General features: G+C 37.6%; 1 protein-coding gene across 1 annotated transcript; it reads left to right on the top strand.

Annotated features, from left to right (window-relative positions):
• The first annotated feature begins 18,908 nt into the window (after positions 1 to 18,908).
• Positions 18,909 to 24,937, top strand: LOC136846883 (uncharacterized). The gene is made up of 5 exons (XM_067118135.1): positions 18,909 to 19,148; positions 19,463 to 19,564; positions 19,987 to 22,670; positions 22,780 to 23,089; positions 24,764 to 24,937. Exons 1-5 carry the CDS (start codon positions 18,909 to 18,911, stop codon positions 24,935 to 24,937), a joined length of 3,510 nt encoding a protein of 1,169 aa, XP_066974236.1.
• The last annotated feature ends 2,815 nt before the right edge of the window (positions 24,938 to 27,752 follow it).

The raw sequence follows: 27,752 nt of genomic DNA, 5'->3' as shown, positions 1-27,752 counted from the left end.
TCTCCTTTTCTGGTTTTTATATTTGAGACTTTTCTTTCTATTTCAATAATTCTATAATGATAAACATTTCAAATTCCATTCGTTGTTTTCGCAACATCACCGTATGCCATGTTTTGGCTACTTGTCTCCATTCTTTCATTGAATTTAGCCAACAAATATGTGGTTCTGCCCTAATATTTTCCCCAAAAATGTTTATCATGAATATTGTTCCCTTTTTTAAAATTTCCTCTTTTTTTTTGTTATGCTGTCGAGATTCCAAATACTGGTTGTCTAACCAAAGCGTTTTCAGTGAAATTATGATGTGTATTTTGCTAATACTAGCTCACCAACCCAGGGCTACCAGGGAAAACTCTGAAGGACTCAGAAAAATTTTTCTGGACCTCCTTGTGCTGACTATCCCTTTTATTCAGGAATTTCTGTAGTGACTGTCCCCTTTATCCAAATATTAGTGTGATGACTGTCCCGTTTATCCAGGTATTACCCCAGTGACTGTCCCTTTTATCCAGGAATTACTGTACTGACTATCCCCTTTGTCCAAATATTACTGTGCTGATTGTCCAGATTACCCGGGTATTACCATAGTGACTGCCCCTTTTATCCAAGAATTACTGTACTTACTGTCCACTTTATCCAAATATTACTTTGGTGACTGTCCCTTTTATCTAGGAATTACTGTACTGACTGTCCCCTTTATCCAGATATTACTGTGCTGACTGTCCCTTTTATCCAGGAATTACTGTACTGACTGTCCCCTTTATCCAAATATTACTGCGCTGACTGTCCCTTTTATCCAGGAATTACTGTACTGACTGCCCCTTTTATCCAGATATTACTGTGCTGACTGTCCCTTGTGTTCAGGAATTACTGTACTGACTGTCCCCTTTATCCAGATATTACTGTACTAACTGCCCCTGTTATCCAAATATTACGGTTCTAACTGTCCCATCTATCCATATATTACTGTGGTAACTGTCCCATTTATCCAGGTATTACTGAGATGACTGTTCCTTTTATCCAGGTATTACTGTTCTGACTGTTCCATTTATCCAGGTATTACTGTACTGACTATCCCTTTTATCCATATATTACTGCAGTCAATGTCCCATTTATCCAAGTATTACTGTGGCCAGGTATTACTGTGGTGGCTGTCCCTTTTAACCTGGTATTACTGTGCTGACTGTCCCATTTATCCAGGTATTACTGTACTGACTGTCCCTTTTATCCAGGTACTAGCTGACAACCTGGCGCTGCCTAGGAAAACTGAATGACAACCGACAAACTCTCTCTCTCTCTCTCTCTCTCTCTCCCCAACCATCCATGTCTCTTTCCCTCTTTCTTCTCCCTAACACCCCTTCTACTCTCTCTCTCTCTCTCTCTCTCTCTCTCTCTCTCTCTCTCTCTCTCTCTCTCTCTCTCTCTCTCTCTCTCTCTCTCACACACACACACACACACACACACACACACACACACACACACACACACACGCCCATTTTCCCTTTTTCTCCTGCCTAACATTCTCTCTCTCTCTCTCTCTCTCTCTCTCTCTCTCTCTCTCTCTCTCTCTCTCCCCCCCAACCCCCACCCCCTTTGGTGCCATTGATGTCTTACCCCTGCAGTACTCTTTTCCAGATAGTAATTCATATGCATACCGAAATTAGGTATGATAAATTCGTAAAGTTACTGAGTCTACGGACATAACCAGCATCGTTTCACTGGCAGAACCAGCCCCATTTTAGGAAAACCATTCCACCCTCACCCCCTTTGGCGCCCTTTGGTGCTAGTGATGTCTTACCCCAACAGTGTTCTTTTCGAGATAGTAAGTCATATGTATACCAAGTTTGGTCGAAAATGCTCAATGCGTTTCAGAGTGTATGTGGAACATACACACACACACACACACACACACACACACACACACACACATACATACATCCATTTTTATACATATTGATTACCGTAGTGACTGTCCCATTTATCCAGGTATTAATATGCTGGCTGTCCCTTTTATCCAGGTATTACTGTGCTGACTGTCACTTTTGTCCAGATATTACTGTGGTAACTGTCCCTTTTATCCAGGTATTACTGTGGTGACTCTCCATTTTATCCAAGGATTACTATATTGTCTGTCCCTTTTATCCAGGTATTATTGTACTTACTGTCCCTTTTATCCAAGCATTATTGTGGTAACTGTCCATTTTATCCAGACGTTACTGTGGTGACTGTCCCATTTATCCAGGCACTACTGTACTGTCTGTTCCTTTTATCCAGGTACTACTGTACTGACTGTCCCTTTTGTCCAAGTATTACTGTGGTGACTGTCCATTTTATCCAGAAATTACTGTTGTGTCTGTCCTCAAGGTATCACTGTGCTGACTATCCCTTTTATCCAGGTATTACTGTGCTAACTGTCCCTTTTATCCAGGTATCACTGTGCTGACTGTCCATTTTATCCAGAGATTACTGTGCTGACTGGCCCATTTACCCTCCACTAAACCTAAACACACCCCCCCCCACTTAACCAAAACACCGCATTAAACCTAAACACACCTCCTACTAAACCTAAACACACCCCCTGCTAAACCTAAATACATCCCCACTAAACCTAAAAACACGCCCATGCTAAACAGAAACGCACATCCCTGCTAAACATAAACACACCCCCCACTAAACCTAAACACAAACCTTGATACAGAATTATTAATCACAAAAAAGAAAAGCATTTTCAATAATATATGTCTATGGTATCGAGTAAATAAAATGAGGTATGATAAACCCCTAGAGTTTATTTACCACATTAGTTACCAAGTCTGTGGGCAGCACCAGCCCCACTTCACGGAAGGGGAAGGGGAAGGGGATGGGCGAAGGGGAAGGGGAAGGGGAAGGGGGTACGGATTTGAAACCTATCCTGTTATCTAAGTTGGGTCAAATGATGGCCACGTGCCAAATATTGTCTAGGTCATGCGGTTTGGATTTCTATAGCACACAAAGTTACAAACATACAAACTTACAAATATACACACATACAAACATTCACTTTTATATGCAATATTAATGTCTACGATAACAGTTACCTTGTTATGGGTTTGGAAATGTCATAACGATAGAGAATACATAGCATATTTTTTTTCGCGAAAAGATACAGAGAAAAGGAATTTTAGCACTATGTGCTTCTGACGTGATTTAAGCTACAAGAGAATTCTAAATTTGAAGCTATGAATTTTTAGTAAATAAGATTACACTTTTCCATTATAGAGATAACAGACTTTCATTTGGTACAACGTAAGGCTTATTTGTTGGGATTATTCTAATACAGTGAACGACGTATTTGATATGTAGATTTATGCACAGTCGCCATGGGAAAAATGACGTTTCAAAGTTAATACATGGCATGGTTGCATAAATTTCAACGCCAGTGAGACTATGCATATTTTTTATTCGTATTTTTCCAATTTCATTACGCACGTAAGCTTCCGGAAATTGCGGCCTATTTTAGCTTCAAATTGGTGAGGGGTTTGTCACTCTTGGTCAAACACGCCTCCCTCACAGTATATATATATATATATATATATATATATATATATATATATATATATATATATATATATATATATATATATATATATATATATATATATTGGCGAGAGGTTTGTCATTCTTGGTCAGACGCATTCACATTCAATATATACATAATGTATATATATATATATATATATATATATATATATATATATATATATATATATATATATATATATATATATATATATATATATTGTGAGGGTGAGGGTGTCTGACTAAGAGTGAGAAACCTCTCAATAAGTTGCATCCCTCACACACACACTACGCCACTCCCACCTATTTTACAAGCACTCTCGCACTTCTTTGATGTCAAGGCCCTTCCTTTCAAGTACCTCTTTCTTGCCATCTATCCTGCCATTACTAAATCTTTCTCGTCTGCCACCTGACGCTAACGAATCATTCTCTCTTTTCACTTCCTTATATAACATCGTCCATTCTTCGCATACGGCCAAACCATCCCAAAACACACTAACCCATCCTTTGTAATGATAACACTTAAACATTTGTTATGTGAATTGCCAAAGCATAATCAGCTGCTGCTATCAAGTTTTGGAAATAAATCGATTAGTGAAATTTTTTCGTAAACTTCTACATTTTCAATGAATCGAATTATAATTTTTTTGAAAAATTGCCATTTCATTGGCAGAATAGTAAAAAAAACAATATAAGTAAAAACAAATCCTTCAGGCCAGCACTGTGAGAACTGATACTCAGCTCAGTGGCCTGGTAAAATTATTTTAATTATAATAATGATAATATGCTATCTCTTTATCACGACTGCAGTGCCTATTTATACATTTCTCACACTTTCAGTTGCAGACACTTCTTCTCAACAGCTTCAGTTTTTAAAAATTTTTGCTTTCATTTTATAATTAAAATTCACATTCACTTCTATTAAAGAGTTACTTAATAATACCTTCATACAGTTCTCACCTTTTTTCACTATAAATATATATATATATATATATATATATATATATATATATATATATATATATATATACATACCTTTCTAACAAGTCTTCTTTGGAATGAAGTTGTTAGCCCCACTATCTTCTCCATAGAGTTTTGAGAATCTCATGTGCCAACTTCGTCAGGCATTCGTTAGCAATCACCCATCCAACCACTGAACTCACTGAACGTGCCTTAACTTTTCTGGTCGAATAATTAGCCATAAAGGGAAAATTTTTGTTAAACTATTATCTCATTAACGAAACGAAAGAAGTGCTTCACACTTTACGTCTTTAAATAAGATATTTTTGCAGCTAATGTTGTCATGAAATAAAATTTAACTTTACCACCTCTCCAGTACACGATCATATCGGCTCATATATTAAATATTACTGAAAGCAAACTAATGTCAATGGTTTCATATATTATTTTTCTAATCTTGATATAGCGAGAGAGAGAGAGAGAGAGAAAAGGCCGGTTTTCAACAGCACGTTTTACTCTCTTTCAGAACATATGACCAGGAACAAACAGACTGTAAAATTAACCATATTTTTCCGCGTGCGGTTAGTTTTTGAATAGTTGTTTTTTTTAATGAAAACAAAATGAGTTTTGGGGGGCGCTACAAAAAAAGACAAAAAATTGAAGTTCAAAAACGCTCTAGCGCTTCCTTTCATGGATGAATGAAACCTCCTGGTCGGATTATATAAAAGGCTTGATATCAAATTAGTTAATAAAGGTGTGCTCTCACAAAAGTCGATGCTTTATCGGGAGGTGATTGACGTGTACAATACGTGCACTGAAAAGATGTCGATGAATTTTACGTGCGAGGTACTCGGCTGGGCAAAATTGTCCGCAGGAGTGAAAAGATCTAAATAAAGTGCTTTTGTCATTCGAAAAAAGCCGAGAAAAACACAGACACATAAGCAGTAGACTTAAGAGCACGTAATATGATAAATGACTGAAATTTTCTGTGTGAAATAATCTTTTTGATGATAATCGATGGTTTCCCTGAATTGGATGGATATGAACGCCGAAGATGAGATGGAGATGGCAATTGAACGGTTAATGATGTTTAATAACCTTTTAATTACGTGGAATTATAAAATGATAAAATTGGTGGAATTGGACAAAGAATGTTTACACTTTCATGACATTCCTCTTTTAAATTGAAAATCGATTGATTTGCCGCGGTATTTCAGCAGATATTTATAAAATGGTGATTGCCACACACACACACACACACACACACACACACACACACACACACACATATATATATATATATATATATATATATATATATATATATATATATATAATGTGCGTGGTTTTTTAACACTGTAAATACACTGTATATCCATCTTTAATCAGTTCCAGCCAGGAGAATAATCCGAAGTAATGGCGTCCGATCAATCCTCCTCCTCCTCCTCCTCCTGCTTTTGATGTAGTTTATTTCCGCGGTCCTTCTTCTTCTTCTTCTTCTTCTTCTTCTTCTTCTTCTTCTTCTTCTTCTTCTTCTTCTTCTTTCCCAGCTACATCAACCGTCTTGGTGCCGTCCCCTGTCGAGATTTCCCTCCCATCTTTTCCTTTATCGTTGTATTCGAACATGCCATCATTGCCGTCATAATCCATGTCAATATCTCCTTATCTACCGAAAGCGTTCATAACTTCCTTCGACTCGAATACGTAGACTTTGATGAATGGGGCCACTAGTGCGAAAATACAATACAAATGTCTGGTTATCTCGACCTTACGCGCCATTGATCATAACGACCTCGGAGGTGCGACCAGAAAAATGAGATGCCATTGCGCACCGCGACTTCCTTTTTCTTTCTTTCTTTCTTTTACGCTGCCATTATTTTATTATTTTCTTTTTTACTGTTTTACCTTTTATATCGCAGAGATTTATTCGTCCAGAATGGTGTATAACCATCGTCCAAATTTTTATTTTGGTCTGAGATGAATGATGTCGGAATGAATCGGAGAAAAGATTGCATTTCCTGAAAAAACTCACTCTCTCTCTCTCTCTCTCTCTCTCTCTCTCTCTCTCTCTCTCTCTCTCTCTCTCTCTCTCTCTCTCTGGCCTTTATCTCGCGTTGTACTGCCTTTTATGTGTCTCGCCGGATCTCCGAAGAGTGGAGGAGAGATATGACATTCTATCTTGTGTCTTTTATTGGTGACAAAAGCTGCAAATGATAGACGCTATTCTTCCTGCCTCTGGCCTCCCATAAGCACTACTCTCTCTCTCTCTCTCTCTCTCTCTCTCTCTCTCTCTCTCTCTCTCCTTTTTTTTGTTCTCATAAATGAGAAACAGCTTGACCCTTCGTCCTCTTATAACTCATTTCTTTTCCTTATAAAATTATTTTATGGAGTTTTGGCCAATGCACAGGCGATTCCACTCCTCCCTATTAGACGTACGATTCTTGGGGCTATGTTAACTGGGCTTCGTCGTTCCTTTGTTTTCTGGGGTTCGTGGGTTTTCGTCTTGCCAAAGAGTGTGCTGTATGTTGCTTTGATTTTAGAATTGTTGTGTTCTCTACCAGTATTCTGAAGCAGTAATTATCGTTCTGAATATTTTCATTGGCTTGCGAGAGAAATACTAATTTGAAGAATTTAAACAGAACTTGAAGGTTTGGTATAGGTTGTTGGAAGAAGATTATATATATATATATATATATATATATATATATATATATATATATATATATATATATATATATATATATAATATGTGTGCGTGTATATACATTGCGTGTATGTATATATATTATAAGAGAAATGGAGGCGAAATGATACCTTAAAGTTGTAAGATAAAATAACTAGAACTACGAAAATAAGAAATAGAAGACCTCACAACTGTAACTTTACTCCACCACCGACTGTATACCTAAATTCGAACTTTGTATAGGAATTGGACGAACTACAGCAATCAAAAAAGGTAACCACTTTTTTATTGAATCTAGAGCTAAAAAAAATGCAAATCGAATCCCCCACTGACGTGGCTTTTATTGAATGCGTTGCTTATATTCCTATAGGTTCTGTTACGTTTATAGCAGGTTTTAGAGAGTTCATAAACGCTGTGTTTCAGTTCCTGTTGTTTATTAATATTTTAAAGTGTCTTTTTCACCCAGTATCATTTATTAATGTTAACGTGTAGTTTTTAATAATAAAGATTTTGATTTTACTAATCTTCGAACATGGCTTTCTCTCCTTCCTTGCTCCTAGGCAGTATGCTAGATGCTATCCCCCCCCCCCAACTCTCTCTCTCTCTCTCTCTCTCTCTCTCTCTCTCTCTCTCTCTCTCTCTCTCTCTCTCTCTCTCTCAATGTGGTACATTTCGTAGTCGTTACGTGTTTTGGTTCCATATAGTCAGTCTTGAACTTGGTAAATTAAAGAGTATCATGTAATCATGTAATAACGATAATAACGATTACCTGGAGGCATTCGTGTATATCGTGAAATATTTATCGTTTGAGAGTAACAAATGCACAGTCTGAGAGAATGTTTTCATGTTCTAGCTCTAATTCTAATGTCTCAGAAGCAATTATATATATATATATATATATATATATATATATATATATATAAATATATATATATATATATATATATATATATATATATATATATATATATATATATATATATATATATATATATAAAGATTAAGGGAAAATCAGAAGAAAAAATTTTCTGATGAAAGTTAATCTTAAATGGGTATATATATATATATATATATATATATATATATATATATATATATATATATATATATATATATATATATATATATGTGTGTGTGTGTGTGTGTGTGTGTGTGTGTGTGTGTGTGTGTGTGTGTGTGTGTGTGTGTGTATCATCGCTTCTCGGACACTTAAGATTCATTTTCATCAGAAAATTTTCCTTCTAATTTTCCCTAAATGTGTTTACATTTGTAGTTCTTCTATTTCCCACTTTTCCTAGTTTATTAAATTGAAAGTGTGTATTAATTAGATGAGATATGAGCGCTTGGTATCATTTCTCTACGTATGCATCATCACTGCACACTGCAAAACCCTCCGTGCAGTTTCCAATTCACTAATGATGCGATTACTCTCACTGCACCCAGGAACCTAGATCTTCCCTCTACCCATTTATAAGATGGTAATTAATTTCCTCAAAAAAGCACAAAAATAATTAAAGGTTCTCCCTCACATTTACGTCATCTCTCGCACCCCATGATATACTGATCCCTCGTAGATTTTTTTTAAATGGGATTTCTCTCTTCCGTTTGATTCAGAAGCTAATCATAGCCTCGTGTAGATGCAAATGATTTTAAAGGTTTTTTATTATCAAGTAAACTTGTGATTCGCTGAATCGTAAATCCCGTTAACGTAAGAGCTTGCCGCTTATATTTTTAACTGATTTTTGTGCGAATGATTCACTGACTTAAACGCATTAATGATGAGCTGGCTAGCGACTGAGAAGTCAGAGTGTATACAGTATATAAATATATATATATATATATATATATATATATATATATATATATATATATATATATATATATATATATATATATATATATATATATATATATATATATATATATATATATATATATATATACATATATATATTATTCTGAAGATGCATACTATTCATGTGGAACAGCCCCACAGGGCCTTGAAATTCAAGCTTCCAAGGAATATGGTGTTCATTCGAAAGAAGTAACAGAAGCTAATGGGAAATATAGAAAGAGATCAGGTATTAGGAAAGCTGATAAATTAAAAATTAACAAGTAAAAAAATGTAAGTAAAGTATTAAAATGCAAGTTGAATTGTTTTAGTGTAGTAATGCACTGTATCTTCGCTTGAAATTCTAAAGTTTCAATTGCACGACATCCTCTGGGAACCAGTTCCACAAACAAACTAGCTAACTCACACACACAAACGCATATACATATATATATATATATATATATATATATATATATATATATATATATATATATATATATATATATATATATGTATGTGTGTGTGTGTGTGTGTGTATAATATATATATATATATATATATATATATATATATATATATATATATATATATATATATATATATATATATATATATATATATATATATATATTACATGGTGGCATAAGTAACGCCCTTTGTTGAAGTGGAACAAAGTTAAAGTCTTCTTGATTATCCTTTATTTTTTCTAACATGAATGTATTGCCACAGGTTAATAGATTAAAATAAATTAACATAATGCTTATTCTGTTTAATAATGTTCAATACAAATACTAATTGCTAACTCTGCAGAAAGACGCCTACTGGATTTTTGAGGAGAACGCAGCAACGATTCTTGTAGTTGCAACAACTGGCCTACCCGCTCTTTGAGCATCACTTACACTTCCTGTGGATTCAAATTTTCTAATCAAGCTTGTGATATTTCGGCTTTGCACTCTTGGGATGTTAATTTCAGCTGATAACAATCTTGCGGTTTCAGCACCATTTTTATTGTTTTGATAGTACAATTGAATTGCTTTTACTCTCTGTTCCTTTGTTAATCTCATAGTTGTATAAAATATCTGAAAAAATGAGGATTTAGCAAATTAATTAAAGAAGATAATAAAGAAAATATACATTATAAGATATAAAATTAAAAAGGGCGTTACTTATGCCGCGCCCTGTATCACAGGGTGTTTCGAAATCAGAGCGCCCCCCTCTACAGCATAAACTAAAATTGATATGGACAAAAACAAAAGTAATTCAGAACAGGTGTTTATTTAAGTTTCTCTCTGAGTATTTAATATTTTGTGTGGCCTCCATATGCCTGTACCACAGCCTGCATTCTTGACGGGTATGATTTCAGCGAATCGCAAAAAAGTTGAGACTCAAACTCCATTTTCTGAGCACTTTGGTCACCTCTCTTCGCAGGTCGTAGAGGCTTGGTATACCATCATAGTTCACTGTGTGTGCTTCAGCACGATCCTTTAAGATGCTACAAATGTTTTCACACACATTGACGTCAGGGGAGCTACCTGGAAATTCACTGGACGAGAAGAAATCATAGCACTGTTTTGAAGCACCTCCTGTGTCTGAAGAGCCTTGAAAAATGGTGCCTTATCATGCAAAAATGTGACTTCTTCAACAGGTAACACATTTTCAGGATCTTTAAGGAAAGGAAATACTTCACCAGTAAGCACAGTTTCTCTGAAGTATTCGCCATTCCATGACTGTCCTTTTTCTTTGATGATCCACATTAACTGTTTGGCTGTGAAATAGAGAAAAATTCCCAAACATTCAGGAAATTTCACAACTTGGCGACAGCGCACGTCATCGCTGATATCATCCAACTTTGCAGCCGAAATGATGTTATTTTTATGATTTGACTTCCTGACTGTGTAAATGAAGAATTCATCTGATGCGGCAACATGGAGAAAGTCAGCTACATCCCAGTCTTTAAGAAATGAACCACAAAACCATGCACGGTCTTCTCTCTGTTGCTGAGTGACGTTGGGCTTGCTGATAACATGAAATGGCTTGACACCAGATTTTTTCAACTCACGATATACAGCACTATAACTTCTCTTCTTTCCCCTTTTTGTTTCTAGTTCAAGCGCCAATTTATGTAAAGACTTTCTTGGTCTACCCACTGCCTCAGCTATAATGTCTTTTGACTCCTGAGAAAGGACTTCAGGCCTTCCAAGATTCTCACTCTTTTCGCGATGACAGTCATATGGATTTTTGTTCCAGTTTCTTTTAACAAAGGATTCATCTCTTTTAATGTATTTAGCTATCCAGGAAAGTGAAACGAAGGATGCACCAGCATTTCTGGCCTCTCTGAAGGTTATAGCCCAGATTCGGTCAATCCATCTGACTTCCTCCGAGTCGTTAGCCATGGCTGTGTCTAACTCCATCACTCAGTCTGAAAATACAAGAAATGTAAAACGAAAAATAGCTCAATAGAAACTTAAAATAATGTACCTGGAGATAGGCTGTAGCAGAAAACTTCATAACTTTCTATTTGTTCTGTGGAGGGGGGCCGTAATTTTGAAACACCTGGTATATATATATATATATATATATATATATATATATATATATATATATATATATATATATATATATATATTTTTTTTTTTTTTTTTTTTTTTTTTTTTTTTAAACAAATGGAACCTCTGTCCAAGCCCACCCCCACAACCCGTTTTCACATCTGTAACGTAGCAGAGGAAGAAATAAAATTCATTTCAGTTGTTTTAATTATTAGAACTGTGAGTTTCCACTTGCCCCTTCATAAACTCTCTCCTTCATTCCCCAAAATGGTTAAGCCTAACCCTTCTTTCTGTCCAAATGGCTGCCTAAGGCCTTGATTTTCAGGTGACCGTCGTACCTTCTTGGCATCAAGCAGCGACAAGGGAGGAGCCAAAAAAAAGAGAGTTGGCACTGCCGCTATGGTAACCCTCCACGAGATTGACTGCTGCCATTTGGCCTATATAGAAAATGCGACAAAGATTGACCTTTGTGCCACCTACCAGATGCAAATGGCGTAATCTCCGAAGGTTATTTATAGATGATGCAACGGAAATCGCCAGATGTCCGTAACCTTGCCTGACCCTCGAACTTTCCACATGTTCGACCCTGAGGTTCAAACCAGTATACCTTTGTAGTGGCATTTTAATTCCCTCCTCCATCGCCAGCACCCTATCAAACGAGGACACTGTCAGCTTGACGAAGGTAATGTACTGGAATAAGGTTTCTTAGTCAGTCACAGTTCCTGTTATTTCTCTGTCTGATTTTTCATTTATTTTCCATTGTGTGATCACCTTCAGTAATTTGTGTTGGAGCATTCAGTGTTAACGTAATTATGCATTTAGTGTTGAACTGAGCTATTTGGCACCATCTGTGCATTTCTCTCAGTTCCCTTTGAGCGTCTTATTATTCTTGCAAGGAACCATCTTGCATATACAGTATATGTTGCAGATAGGCCTTGACTGTGGAATCCTTCGGCTCTATACATGTGCAGTCCCCCTTTTACCCCCACTGCGATGTTTCCTGTTATGAAGACATCATCGGCATAGAATATTTATTCTGTATAGGATTCATTCATTTAGCAGGCCCTTATTATTACCTGCCCAGTAATTCGTCATTCTTTTGATCTGTGTTTGTTATGTAAATATAATTATTTAAGAGAACCCTTGAGTTTACGTAATTTTCCCTCACATGAAGAAGGCCCTAAGCCATAGGTTTTCCCTTGTTTGTCTATGAATTGTCCTAATATTGAGTCAGATGTGTAATAAATGTAAGGAACTCCCTGCATTCATCCGTTGCCACCCAGAATCAAGTAAGTATCCCTCAGACATTCGTAGCAACTGGCATACCTTGCTGGGTATGCAATTGCTTTGCAATTATCAGCGGAATAGCATCTGCTAGTTGGTCTGCATAATTAGAGACGACCCTGATATCATACCAGCTCCATTTGAAGCACATGAGAAGAGCCAGTTCTACAGTGTAAGTACGTGTCTAAATATTTTGTTTAGGTTTATGCTAGGTGCGAAAAGTGACTGCAATCAACGTTAGGTAATTGATAGACCACGTCCATGCCAAATTAGTTCATGAGAGGAGAGAGCGTATTCACAATTCCACGAGATTTTTGTGCCATCGCATGTTAGCTGCATGTTTTAAGAATACGAAGCTAGGGAGTAACTCAGTTAAAGAGTTAAATAAAAGGAATAGAACCCTATTCCAGATAGGCACACTGTAGGTGACCACCAAGGCTTTGACTCCAGCTATTTTCGCATCGCTGGATTTCTCTCTCTCTCTCTCTCTCTCTCTCTCTCTCTCTCTCTCTCTCTCTCTCTCTCTTAATCAACAGGAAAGCTAGGAAGTATTTAAGTATCGAAATATCTGCTCTCAAGACGAGAGAATTGTCATTCCGACACGGAACCTTCAATTCCAGGCCACGTGAGCCCATCCCTAACCGTCTGTCATCTTTGATTTGTGAGTTCCATTAGAAATTCCATTGTTATAAAAACCGCAAGCACAGCGCTCATATATAAATCCCTTTCTTTCGCTCGATAATTTTTATCCATACGTCCGTGCACCTCGCCTCATTTTTGAAGGTAATAAACCTTTAAATCTTTAACTGAGTAGGATATTTCTCTGCGAGCCGGTAGTATTCCTGTAAATTGATTTATTGACGAATATATCAGAGAGAATTCCCTCTTTCATTCATTACTGCGGGAGCCTCTGAGCTTGGGAAAAGGGTAGGCTCAGGTGAAAAGCCAAACACGCGGTTAAGACGACTCCACCCCCGCCACCCGCCCGGCTCATTCATCGTCGGCAGATGTCACGAGACCAGAAGTAAACATTGGAGTACACGTGTGAGCTAAGGTTTGTTTTGATAATGGAGAATAACCTCTCGGTAGTCCGGACTGCCCTGTGCATGTGACAAGATTAAGCACTTTTGTCTTACCCTTGTGCGTTGGAGATTTTAATATTCGATGAGCTCGATGTACTGTTTTCACTATGCCACATTTAAAATTATTTGACAGAGCAAGGGAAAATTTCTTTACACCATGAGTGTATAACCCCATAAGCCTTTTTTTTTATTAGTTCTGCAGCATCTTTCCACAAAATAAAATATACATAAAGGCTTACGTTAGCTTGAGCTAAATTTTCTTTCATTCTGAACAATTGAGTGTTTTATACACCCTGAAATTTGTCTTATTCAGACATACTAGATTTTAACAGTCTTTTCAGACACCCTGAAATTTGTCTTATTCAGGCATAAATTTTCGTTCATTCTGAACAATTGAGTGTTTCAGACACCCGGAAATTTGTCTTCTTCAGATATATTAATTTTTAACTGAGTCTTCAGACACCCTGAAATTTGCCTTATTCAGACATATAAATTGTCGTTCATTCTGAACAATTGAGTGTTTCAGACACCCTGAAATTTGCCTTATTTAGACATATTAATTTTTAACTGCGTCTCATCAGACAACCTGAAATTTGTCTTATTCAGGCATATTAATTTTCGTTCATTCTGAACAAATGAGGGTTTCAGACACCCTGAAATTTAAGTCTTTTCAGACATATTAAGTCTCGTGAGACACATTGAACCTGTTCACTCGAACAGCCCTGAGTCTTTTCAGACATTGATTTCCTGACGAGTCACGCCCATATAAGCATTATCTCAAGATGTCTGCGACATCCAGAGCCCAGCAAAATGAGGACTTCAAGTTCTACATGTCCACTGGAAAAGACATGGGACTGTCAGGACAAGCCCTGAGGGATTGGGTCCAAGAGAGAGTAGATGATGCCAAGACAGAAAGAGAGGCAGAAAGACAGGAGAAGGAGAAAGAAAGAAAAGCCCAGGAGAAACGAGAAGAGGCAGAAAGGCAGGAGAAGGAGAAAGAAAGACAGGAGAAGGAGCAAGAAAGAAAACCTGGAGGAACGAGAAGAGGCAGAAAGACAGGAGAGGGAGAAAGAAAGAACAACCCAGGAGAAACGAGAAGAGGCAGAAAGGCAGGAGAGGGAGAAAGAAAGAGTTCATCAGCTTGCAATGGCAGCTCACGACAGGTGCAACGCACCAACACCCTCTCCTCACTCAACCCTCAGCAGTGTAGGCACCCTCATAAGAAAATGGGACGAAGCCGAGCCCGAAGCCTGGCTTAGGCATATTGAAAAGGTCCTGACGACCTATCAGCCCTCTACCGAAGGAGTGTCTCTGATCCTGGGACAACACCTTGAAGGGAAGGGTGCTGTTGCCTTCAATGCCCTCCCTCCTGAGGATCAAGGAAATCTCGCCCTTGTCCGCCAAGCCATTATAAAGACTTTTGAAATAACTCTCGACCGTTGGAGGAAAAGGTGGAGAAATATGCCCAAGGAATCAGGCCAAACCTGGTGTAAGTGGATCTTCAAAATGACCCAGGCCCTAAAACGATGGCCAGAATCTCTGAAAGCCACGAGTGTGGAGGATGTCTTTGAACTCCTCCAGCTCGAGGACTTCTTATTTTATGCCCTGCCAGCTCTCGCCACCCATCTGTGCAATAAGGTGCCTAAGACAGTGGTTGAATGCTTCTGTTGGGCTGACATATGGGATATGCATCATCCCCATCTTAGTTCCCATGGACAAGTGTTATATCCCTCCTCGCCTGCCTCAACCAACTCCCAGCAACCTCACAAGAATGGGCACCCCCGTAAGAAACCCATGTGTGGGTATTGTAAGAGAATAGGGCACCCCACTGAACAATGCCGCTTGAAGGCTGAGAATCGGCCAGCAGACCCCTCTACGTCCTCAAATGGGACAACACCCCAACGAACCACACCTGAGTCGTGGCCGAAGGGTAAAGGGCCTGCTCCCTCCTATGGGATAGTGCCAGGTAAAGATTATAGCCGGACTTATTGCCCTGCTTGCAAAGTCTATGGGCACTCCGCCCAATGGGCAAAATGCCCTAATAATAATAAGTCAAATACACCCACCCTTGCCTTGGCAGTGACCGACCCAACAACCTTAGGTCTTCCAGCCCAGACAACGGTGAGTAAGGATTCTGCCATGTCTCATGGCCGATGAACTCAAGGAACTGCGACGGATCATGGTAGAGCTTGTAAAAAGGGCCCCGTGTCAGCCGTCAAAGAAGCCGACACAGGTGGCACTCAAATACCCTCCTCGGGCTCGTTCCACCAATTCCCCAACCGAGACAAACCATCAAAGTAAGAGAGGTCTGTGGAGGAAATACCATGGGCATGGATAATTCCAGGTAGCTTAAAGAGAGACCCCGCACTCTCCTGGCACCCGTGCCAAACCGGCACAGCGCCATCCCTTTTCCCTATGAAGACTTCGGCACTTCTATCCAGAAGAGGATGTCAGGGTCCTTCACCTATCTATTTTCCTTATAACTCTATCCCTTATTCTTTTCCTTTAACATTTCTCTTCCTTACTTTTGATTATTACTCACATTTATTTTATGCCTTACCAAGACCCCATTTTACTTTAATTCCCTCTGCCAATGCAGAGTGCCATTGACAGATATGCCAGCTGTATAAGTCATATGACCTCCCTTTCATGCTTATCACAGCATGATGCATTTAAGATACGATATGCCATCGCCCTTAGTTATTATTATATGAGTGCCAACTTGGCACAGTGCCATTATTGTAGATGCTGGCAAATGATCCTGCTGGAGGAGTCGCGCCCTCTGGCTACCTTTGCGGCCTCCTTGGGCTAAAGAATGAACCTAGCCATTTTCCATAGGCTAAGGAATGTCATTTCGGCATATTTAATCATCATCTTTTATTAACAATCATTGATTACTCTGAATCTGCCACCTATTTTCTTTGTGAATCTCTGTAATAAATCTCGAGTCTCAGACTCGCGACCTTGTGTCTACAGTGCCCAAATGGCACTGACCTGGTGACCATGTATCGTGGAAACACCTAATTAAGCCCACGTTTACCTTATTGTAATGGATCTTCAAGGCAGACTAACTGCATGTGTGCAAAATTCGCAATTGATTATTATTAAGAGTGTATGACGTATCTCTAAAATTAACCTAGTATTAATTCATTGTTTTAACTATATCATTACGTTTTGAGAATATTCTGATTAATGCTGCCTTAACACAATAGGAATTTAATGATAAGAATATTGTTAATGCAGAAATACAAATATATTTAGTCGGTAAAACCATGTCGTTAATTTTACAGTAAGTGGTAGTTTAAAATTTGCGAAGTGTAAACAAACTACGTAATCTTGTCTCAGTTCTTAAGATTCTAAAGTTTCTTTTGGTAGTCTAAGCAAGGTCTTCAAGGAGTACAGTTGTATATATATATCGTGATTTAAAGGATATTATTGGGCACACAGATGTAAGTTTTTGACGAACTCTTATATATATTTGCTCTGTCTTATCATTCATTAAGGTGTTAAAGACTTAAATTTGTTTATTTTAAGACATTCAATATTTGTTTATTCCATAATTATAGTAAATAGATATAATCAAAGGAAGTTTAATGTGGTAATGAAATTGTCCAATTATAAAGGTGTATTTAACTTTGTGAGATGTATCAAGGTATATTATGTCACTGTTATTTACTGAATAATATGCATTATTATTTGACAATGTATTTTAAGAAGTGCAATAATTCCTTTCAGGAATGAACCTACTTCTCCTACTACTGTTACTACCACTACCACTACTGTTAAAGGAATAAAGGGGAAGTCGAGTTTCTGAGTTTGTGTTGTCCATTACAATAGTTCATTCATCTGTGACATTAACATGAATACGGACCAGGATGACAAGAAGTTACGTACCCTCAAGAACAACCAGACTGCGGCTCTCTGCCCTCACGAAGAAACTGAATGAAGTCAGCCGGTGTATGGAGAAGCCTGACAACCTCCATTTAGTAAAGACAGGTATGGAAGAGTTTGAGGATAGATTTAACAAGTACAAGGACTGCCACAGTGATTACCTCTCTCAATTACCTGTCAGTGAACACCAGCCAGAAATCAAAAGTTTTGAAGATAAAGAATTATCGGTCATAGGATTCAGAAACCAGGCGTATCAATGGATAACTACAATAGAGGCGAGTTTACAAGATTCAATAGACGGATCTTCAATACGGAGCAAGTCACACATATCCAGGAGGTCAGTTAGAAGCACAGCATCAAGTGTGAAATCTGCTCACTTAAAAGAGAAGGCAAAGTTGGCTGGTTTGCTTGCACAGAGGACATTGCTTGAGAAACGGGCAAAAATAGCCCAACAACAGGCAGAATTACAAGCCGAGGAAGACTTGCTAAAGTTGGATGGTGAAATTGAAGCTGCAAGAGCAAGGGAAAAGGTGTTCCAAGAGGAAATTATTTCATCAGTGGACAAAGTTTTGGATCCTGAAACACCAGTATTTGTTCCTATTCACAATGTGCATCATGAACCCAGCGTCACAGTACCTTCATTACCCATGACACCCGCCCCAGAGTCATTCTATCGAAGTCAGCAACAGTTAGCAGCGGCTATGATTCTGCCTCATGCTGAGGTGACCAAGTTTTGTGGTGATCTTCTTGAATATGCATCATTTATGCTGGCATTTAATGACCGCATCGTGCCACACACCACATCGGACTCCAACAGGCTGTACTTCTTAAATCAGCATTTAGAAGGAAAGCCTAAGTCACTCATAGCTGGGTGCATGTTTATGGATGCTTCTGAGTGATACATTGAAGCAAAAAGGCTTCTGGATAAAGTGTATGGAGATCCATACAAGGTTTCCATGGCATACATAGACAAGTTGAACAAGTGGCCACAAGTGAGAGGTGATAGCAGCGAATCACTGCATGAATATGCTTTGTATCTTGTGAAGTGTAATTATACCATGCAATCATTGTCAAATATGCAGGTTTTAAATGACTCTCCAAACCTTCAGAGGGTGATTTCAAAGCTGCCCGTGTATATTCAAAATAAGTGGTTGGATCATGTGATAAAGCTCAGGAAGCAAGGTGTTTGTGTGTGTTTCACCACATTAGTGGAATTTGTTCAGAATGCAGCAGAGGCAGCAATGGATCCTGTATTTAGCAGGGAAGCTTTGGGTAAAGTGTCTCTTTTACAAAGGCAAAGGCACATCATGGCTCAAGTCAGAACAAGCAAAATCATTGGCAGTTACAGTGCAACCATCAAATTCTGCAAACCAGTGTACCAGGAAATGTCAACTCTGTAGTGGTCATCATGATATTGAGGACTGCTTTCAATTTCTGCACAAGAGTGTGGATGAAAGACGAAAGTTTGTGAGAGACAATCGTCTTTGTTTCAGTTGTTTTGGCAATAACCATACTTCGAAAAAGTGTTTCAACCGACGGCAGTGCAAGACATGTAATAAAAGGCATCCTACCACTTTGCATATTGAGAACTTTAGGATGTTTGACAGTAATAATGCAATTACTTCACAAGCTTGTTCACAGTTTGGAAGTAAAGGTCAAGATTGCACTCAAGGTCAAAATTGTGTTCAAGGTCAAGAAGGTACTCAAGGTGAAGGTTGCACTCCAGGTCAAGGTAATACTCAAGGTCAAGGTAGTGTGAAGTCTTCTGCATGTACAATTTCTGATACAGTATTGCAATCGATTTTGCCTGTGCAATTACATGTAAAGGGTAGTGATAATGTAGTAAAAACTTATGCCTTTTATGATACCGGCAGTACAGGTTGTTTCATTAAAGATAATATCAAGGATCAGTTAAACTGTAAAGGTATTGAAACAGCTGTCAAGTTGCAAACAATGTATGGGACTGATACAGTTAAAACTTTTATTGTAAATGATCTTGTTGTCACTGATATACATGGTAATAATGATGTTGTATTGCCAAAGGTATTCACTCAAAGAGATATCCCTGTTAATCATGATCAAATTCCAAGGTATGAAATGTTTTAGGATTGGCCTCATTTATCAAGTGTTATTGATAAGATTCCATTATATCAGCCAGAGCTAGACATAGGAATATTGATAGGTAGTAATTGTCCAACTGCTTTGCAACCTTTAGAGGTTATACCCACTTCAGGTTATGGCCCTTTTGCAGTGAGATATTTGCATGGGTGGACGGTTAATGGGCCTGTACATGTTAAGGTTAGTTCAAATGGGGTTTCATGTCACAGGTTACTTGTATCTAATGTTCAACATGTTACCGACTGTATTACTGTTGAAAGTGTTAGGAGGTTCTTTGAGTTAGATTTTTCAGAAAAGGATCTTGGTTCAGTTCCTGAAGAGCGTGGCTTGTCTTTTGAGGACAGAAGATTTGTGAAAAGGTGCCAGGATACCATTGAATTTAAAGATGGTCATTTCCAGCTACCCATGCCTTTCAGAGATCCCAATGTGAGTCTTCCTAACAATAAAAAGCAGGCAGTCAGCAGAGCGGAGTGGCAAAGGAGAAAGATGAAGAGTAGTGAAGATTACAGACAGCAGTATACAGCATTCATGGATAAGTTGTTTGACAAAGGCTATGCTTACAAGGTCCCAGAAGGTGAGGTCAACAAGTCTCCTGTCTGGTATCTTCCACATCACACAGTTTTTCATCCCAAGAAAAAGAAAATTAGGGTTGTTTTTGACTGTAGTGCAAAGTTTGGAGGTTTGTTATTAAATGATGTTCTGCTACAGGGTCCTAACCTCACCAACTCATTGACGGGAGTACTCATTAGATTCCGGCAAGAGGTTTATGCTTTCATTGGAGATATTGAAGCTATGTTCTTTCAAATAAAGATTCCACCTGAGAATCACGACTATGTTAGATTCCTGTGGTGGCCTAATGGGGACATCAATCGACCTCTTGAAGAATTCCGAATGGCTGTTCACATTTTCGGAGCAATCTCCTCACCAAGTATTGCAAATACTGCACTGAAGGCCATGGGAGACAAAGCAGATGAAAAGTATGACTCAACTGTTGGTAATACTATTAGGCATAATTTCTATGTTGACGACTGTTTGAAGTCATGTGCTGATGTTCCTACAGCAGTTAAGTTAGTGAAGGATTTGATATCTGCAACAGGTGAAGGAGGATTTAGGTTAACTAAATTTGTTAGCAATTCAATTGACATCCTTAAAGCTTTGCCTACTGAAGATTGTTCTATTGAAAGTGACAAGTTTGATCTTAACATGGAGAATCTAATGACAAGAGCCTTAGGAATGTTATGGGACCTTAAAGAAGACTCATTCAAGTTTTCAATTGCGCTCAAGGAAAATCCACTCACCAGAAGAGGGTTGTTATCAACTATTTCATCATTATATGATCCCCTTGGGTTACTCTCTCCAATCATCTTACCAGCCAAGAAACTGCTACAAGAATTATGTCAAGTTGAGAGTCTGGACTGGGATGAAAGGATTCCGGATGACCTAGCTGAAAGGTGGCAACATTGGATACAAGGTCTTCATTTACTGGAGCAGCTTTCAATACCAAGATGCTTTAAACCAAGTGGTTTTGGTAATGTAACAAGTTCAAGTCTTGTATTATTCAGTGATGCAAGTACAGTTGGTTATGGTGTTGCAGCATATCTTGTTCTTCATGATGGAAACCAAGTTCAGTCAAGCCTTGTCATGGGAAAATCAAGAGTATCTCCAAAAAGGGTGGTAACTATACCTAGGTTAGAACTTACAGCTGCAACTGTGTCTGTCAAGGTTGCTCAACACATCCTGAAGGAATTGGAGTTTACTGTTGACAGTGTTGTGTACTATACAGATTCAACAACAGTACTTCACTATATTCATAGCAACACAAAAAGGTTCCCTGTTTTTGTGGCCAACAGAGTCAGAGTTATAAGGGACTACTCTCAACCTGAGCAATGGAGATATGTAAGCTCCAATGATAACCCTGCTGATGTAGCATCAAGAGGTATTAGTGTACATCAGTTATTGCAGTATGACGAATGGTTTCATGGTCCATCATTCATTGCATCTGACTGTTTGTTTTCCCAGGAGTATGTGTACGCAGATTGTGATGATGGTGAGAGTGAACATGTGTCTGCAGTCACAACTTCTGAAGAATGTCATGGGCTTACAAGATTGATTGAATATTACTCTTCATGGTCGAGGTTACAAAAGGCAGTTTCTATATTTCAACAATTGAAGTCAATCCTTAGAGGTAAAAGGAAAGGTTATGCAACCACTGATGCTGAAAGGGCAATCATAAAGTATGTACAACAGAAAGCGTTTGGTGATGAAGTGAAGGCTTTATCAAGGGAATTGTCAGTTAGCAAGAGTAGCCCTATATATAAGCTTGATCCCTTTCTTGATTCTGAAGATGGCTTATTGAAGGTTGGAGGTAGGATAAGAAAATCTGATATTCCACAGTCTGCCAGACATCCCATACTATTACCAAAGAAGCATCATGTGACTACATTGTTGATACAACACGAGCATAAATTATTAGCTCATTCTGGTAGAAACCATGGTCTTTCAAATCTTCGGCAGAAGTATTGGATAATTAATGCTAATGCAACTGTCAGAAGTGTTTTATTTCATTGTGTTACTTGCAGGAAGTTAAAAGAACCAGCTTTGAGTCAAAAGATGGCTGATCTTCCAGCAGACCGATTGGAACCTTCGCCACCATTCAGTAATGTTGGCATTGACTTCTTTGGACCCTATTACATCAAAGAAGGAAGAAAAGAGTTAAAGAGGTATGGTGTCATATTTACCTGCTTGGTTAGTAGGTCAGTTCATATTGAAACAGCAAACACCTTACAATCTGATTCCTTCATAAATGCTTTGAAGATTTGTTTCTCGAAGAGGTCATCCCAAGGTTATCAGATGTGATAATGGAACCAACTTCCATGGGGCTGAGAAAGAACTTAAGGCAGCTCTCGGCGAGATGGAGGAAAAGAAGATTGAGACATATTTGTTGCATCATCACATTGAATGGAAATTTAATCCACCTGCAGCAAGCCACATGGGTGGTTGTTGGGAGCGCCAAATCAGAACAGTTAGAAAAGTGTTGTCCGCACTGCTGAAGGAATTCGGCGAAAGGCTAAACAATGAAAGTCTACGGACTCTGCTTTGTGAGGTCGAGAGTATCATAAATTCAAGACCGTTAACCACGGTAAGTGATAGTGTCGATGACCTTGAGCCACTAACTCCAAACCATTTGTTGATTCCAAAATCTTATGTAGTCCCTCCCCCTGGTTTGTTTCAAAAGGATGATGTTTACATGAGGAGAAGGTGGAGATGTGTTCAATATCTGACCAACCTGTTTTGGTCAAGATTTAGAAAGGAATATTTGAGTACTTTACAGACGAGACAAAAGTGGAATGAACCAAGAAGAAATTTAATTGTTGGTGATGTGGTCTTGGTAAAGAGTGACATTGAACCAAGGAATCGATGGCCAATGGGACGAGTAATAGAAGTACACCCTGATGACAAAGGAACAATCCGCAGTGCCAAGATTAAGACACTTTCTTCAGTTATTGTCCGTCCTATTCAGGAGCTGGTGTTATTAGTTAAAGGCTAGGATTTTCATGAAATGTGACACGATACTATGTTGTGTTCTTCTGGTTATTTGATATGATATATATATGAGTTATGAAAGTGTTTAATTTTATTTTAGGTAAATAAATATCTGAATCATGAAGGTATTTTGTATTATAATGATTTGTATTGTAACTTAAAGGTTATTTATTTTATCTGCATGAGTAAGTATGTAATATGATAAACGGGTTTAATCTGTTTATGGGGCTGAGTATGTTAATGCAGAAATACAAATATATTTAGTCGGTAAAACCATGTCGTTAATTTTACAGTAAGTGGTAGTTTAAAATTTGCGAAGTGTAAACAAACTACGTAATCTTGTCTCAGTTCTTAAGATTCTAAAGTTTCTTTTGGTAGTCTAAGCAAGGTCTTCAAGGAGTACAGTTGTATATATATCGTGATTTAAAGGATATTATTGGGCACACAGATGTGAGTTTTTGACGAACTCTTATATATATTTGCTCTGTCTTATCATTCATTAAGGTGTTAAAGACTTAAATTTGTTTATTTTAAGGCATTCAATATTTGTTTATTCCATAATTATAGTAAATAGATATAATCAAAGGAAGTTTAATGTGGTAATGAAATTGTCCAATTATAAAGGTGTATTTAAATTTGTGAGATGTATCAAGGTATATTATGTCACTGTTATTTACTGAATAATATGCATTATTATTTGACAATGTATTTTAAGAAGTGCAATAATTCCTTTCAGGAATGAACCTACTTCTACTACTACTGTTACTTCCACTACCACTACTGTTAAAGGAATAAAGGGGAAGTCGAGTTTCTGAGTTTGTGTTGTCCATTACAAATATGTCATTCCTAGTAGCACGTATTTATTCTGTGTTAATGTAAATGTCACAGTGTTGTTTTGTCTCTTGAAATTAATTGCTATGCAGAAGTTTTAGTTAAATTATAAGGCTTCAAGGAGAAATGAGAGAGAAGTAAAGTAAAGTCTTTAAGTGAGTTTGCTTGCTGGTAATCATTCTCACCTGATCTAGGGTGTGAATGCTAACTTGGTTGGGGAGGTGCAACGGATGGAACCTCTGTCCAAGCCCCCCCGCCCCCAACCCGTTTTTACATCCATAAAATAGCAGAAAAAGAAATAAAATTCTTTTCAATTGTTTTAATTACTAGAACTGTGGGTTTCTGCTCCCCCTTCATAAAATCTCTCCTTCATTCCCCAAAATGGTTAAGGCTAACCCCGCTCTCTGTTCAAATGACTGCCTAAGGCCTTGATTTCCAGGTGACCACCGTACCTTCTTGGCGTCAAGCAGCGACAAGGGAGGAGCCAAAAAAAGAGAAAGTTGGCGCCGCTGCTATGTTAATCCTCCACGAGGTTGACTGCTGTCATGTGGCCTATATGGAAAACACAACAAAGATTGACCTTTGCACCACCTACCAGACGCAAACGGCATAATCCTTAACTTTGCCTGACCCTCGAACTTTCCACATGTTCGACCCCAAGGTTTGAACCAGTATACCTTTGTAGTGGCATTTTAATTCCCTCCTCCATTGCCAGCGCCCTATCGAACAAGGACACCATCAGCTTGATGAAGGTAATGTATCGGAATAAGGTTTCTTAGTCAGTCACAATTCCTGTTATTTCTCTGTCTGATTTTATTTTTTATTTATTTTCCATTGTGCGATCGCCTTCAGTAATTTGTGTTGGAGCATTCAGTGTTAACATAATTATGCATTTAGTGTTGAACTGAGTTATTTGGCACCATCTGTGCATTTCCTCAGTATTCTTGCAATTAACTGTCTTGCATATATATATATATATATATATATATATATATATATATATATATATATATATATATATATATATATATATATACATACATATATACATATATTGCAGATAGGCCTTGACCGTGGAATCTCTCGGCTCTATCCATGTGCAGTCCCCCTTCTAACCCCACTGCGATGTTTCCTGTTATGAAGACACCATCAGCGTAGAATATTTATCCTGTGTAGGATTCATTCATTTAGCAGGCCCTTATTATTACCTGCCCAGTAATTTGTCATTCTTCTGATCTGTTTCTTTTATGTAAATATAATAAGTTAAGAGAACTCTTGAGTTTACGTAATTTTCCCCCACACGAAGAAGGTCCTAAGCCACAGATTTTCCCTTCCTTGTTTGTCTATGAATTGTCCTAATATTGAGTCAGATGTGTAATAGATATAAGGAACTCCCTACATTCATCCACTGCCACCCAGAATCAAGTAAGTATCCCTCGGACATTCGTAGAAATATATATATATATATATATATATATGTGTGTGTGTGTGTGTGTGTTTGTGTGTATGTGTGTGTGTATATAATTAAATCACAAAAATTTGGAACATAATGGATATATAAATAAAGGCAATGCCACGAAGGAAAGTGAAATAATGGAGTGGTGCTAGGCCTTTCGACTTACTGTCCTTTACTTAGCAGAATGATAGAAGTATAAAAATAAGTTTACAAATAAAGCTCATATAAATGACAGATGGGGATTATAAAGGAAAATATGTACCTGGAATCCAACACATTGAAGAATTAGTAGACCTACTAAAACAAGGGTAAATATTTAAGAGGTTTTACAAAAGATTAGGCCCAACATCTTGGAAACAAGGACAAATCAATTAAAAGATTATGCAGGGAAAGATAATGACCACCAGAAAATGACCGTGGAAAGAATAAGTTGATTACGTATGTTATGAAAGTACAACTCAATAATTCTCCTTATGATAAACAATAAAAATGTCTGCAAAGTGAACATTTTCACAAAAAAATATTAAACATACGAATACATAGAAAATAAATAGAGGGTAACTAAGTAGTAATTAAGTCAGTGATTTTATCTTTAAGGTCATTCTTGAACATTTTACTAATACAAGGGTCCAAATAAAACATGTCAGCACTAAGGTTAAAATTACAACTGGAAGTTAAAAAAAGTATACCTTAGTTTTACCAGACCACTGAGCTGATTAACAGCTCTCCTAGGGCTGGCCCGAAGGATTAGACTTATTTTACGTGGCTAAGAACCAATTGGTTACTTAGCAACGGTAAGCTGTATAATAGCAGATTCTAAAAGATTTCGTGAAGAAAAATTTTTCTATCTGGCAATGACTGAAATTTCAGTCCAATTTATCATGTGAGAGTTTTCACTTAAATGAATGAATATTGCTCTGGATGTTTGCCCAGTTTTGACGGAATACTTATGCTGTGAAATCCGTGCTTCTAAGTCCTTACTGGACTGGCCGATATAAAAAGAAGGGCAGTCCAAGCTTGTTTGATTTTTTTTTTTTTTTGTGAAGATGTTCACTTTGCAAAAGTTTTTATTGTTAACCATAAGGAGAATTATTGAGTTGTACTTTTTTAACATATGTAATCAGCTTATTCTTCCCACAGTCATTTTTTGGTGGTCAGTATCTTTCCCTATATAATCTTTTAATTGACTTGTCCCTGCTTCTGAGCTGTTGGGCCTAATCTTTTGTACATCCTCTTAAATATTTACCCCTGTTTTGATAGATACACCAATTCTTCCACTGTGTTGCATTTCAGTTACATATTTTCCCTTATAATCCCCATCTGTCATTTATACAAGCTTTCTTTGTAAACTTACTTTTATATTTCTATCAGTCTTCTAAGAAAAGGACAGTAAGTCGAAAGGCCTAGCACCACTCCGTCAATTCACTTTCCTTCGTGGCATTGCCTTTTTATATATATATATATATATATATATATATATATATATATATATATATATATATATGTGTGTGTGTGTGTGTGTGTGTGTGTGTGTGTGTGTGTGTGTGTGCATTGTGTTTGTTTTTAGCAAATAAAGCAGTGTGTCACTTTAGTAATGTCAACTGCCAAAATATCAGATATTCAGAAATAACATGGCACACAAGCTAAAATAATTTGGAAATAATTATGCATTATGTAATGGCTGCTTTAATTTACTCTGCTAAAATAAAGAAAAATGTTATTAACTCTAATCTTTAGTAGTTTTTCATGAGTCTCCTCTAAACTTGCCTATAAAAAATTCTCCATGAAACTAGCCCTGAGGGGTTCTCCCTGAAATTTCCCCCAGAATAGTTAAATAAAATGCTGTCTATGCTGTGGAAGTTGTTTGCACAGACGGTGCCTCCACGATTTAGCATTTGAAGTATGAAAGCAGGTAGGTTTTGCTGAATAAGTCTGTGTTCGTTGTCTTGCCTTTTCTCGGGAGCCAACCATT

Source organism: Macrobrachium rosenbergii, chromosome 16 (genome assembly GCF_040412425.1).
Source record: "Macrobrachium rosenbergii isolate ZJJX-2024 chromosome 16, ASM4041242v1, whole genome shotgun sequence".
NCBI classification, from domain to species: domain Eukaryota; kingdom Metazoa; phylum Arthropoda; class Malacostraca; order Decapoda; family Palaemonidae; genus Macrobrachium; species Macrobrachium rosenbergii.
Note: the sequence above shows the minus strand (reverse complement) of the source record. Positions and strands in the feature narration are given on the sequence as shown.

Excerpts from the sequence above, each read along its gene's own strand:
- LOC136846883 (XM_067118135.1), top strand. The coding sequence starts at position 18,909 with ATGCAGGTTTTAAATGACTCTCCAAACCTTCAGAGGGTGATTTCAAAG. Across the intron at positions 19,565-19,986 it reads AGGTTGCACTCCAGGTCAAG|CCAGAGCTAGACATAGGAAT; the intron begins GTAATACTCAAG and ends CCATTATATCAG. Across the intron at positions 22,671-22,779 it reads GGAAGAAAAGAGTTAAAGAG|AGGTCATCCCAAGGTTATCA; the intron begins GTATGGTGTCAT and ends TGTTTCTCGAAG.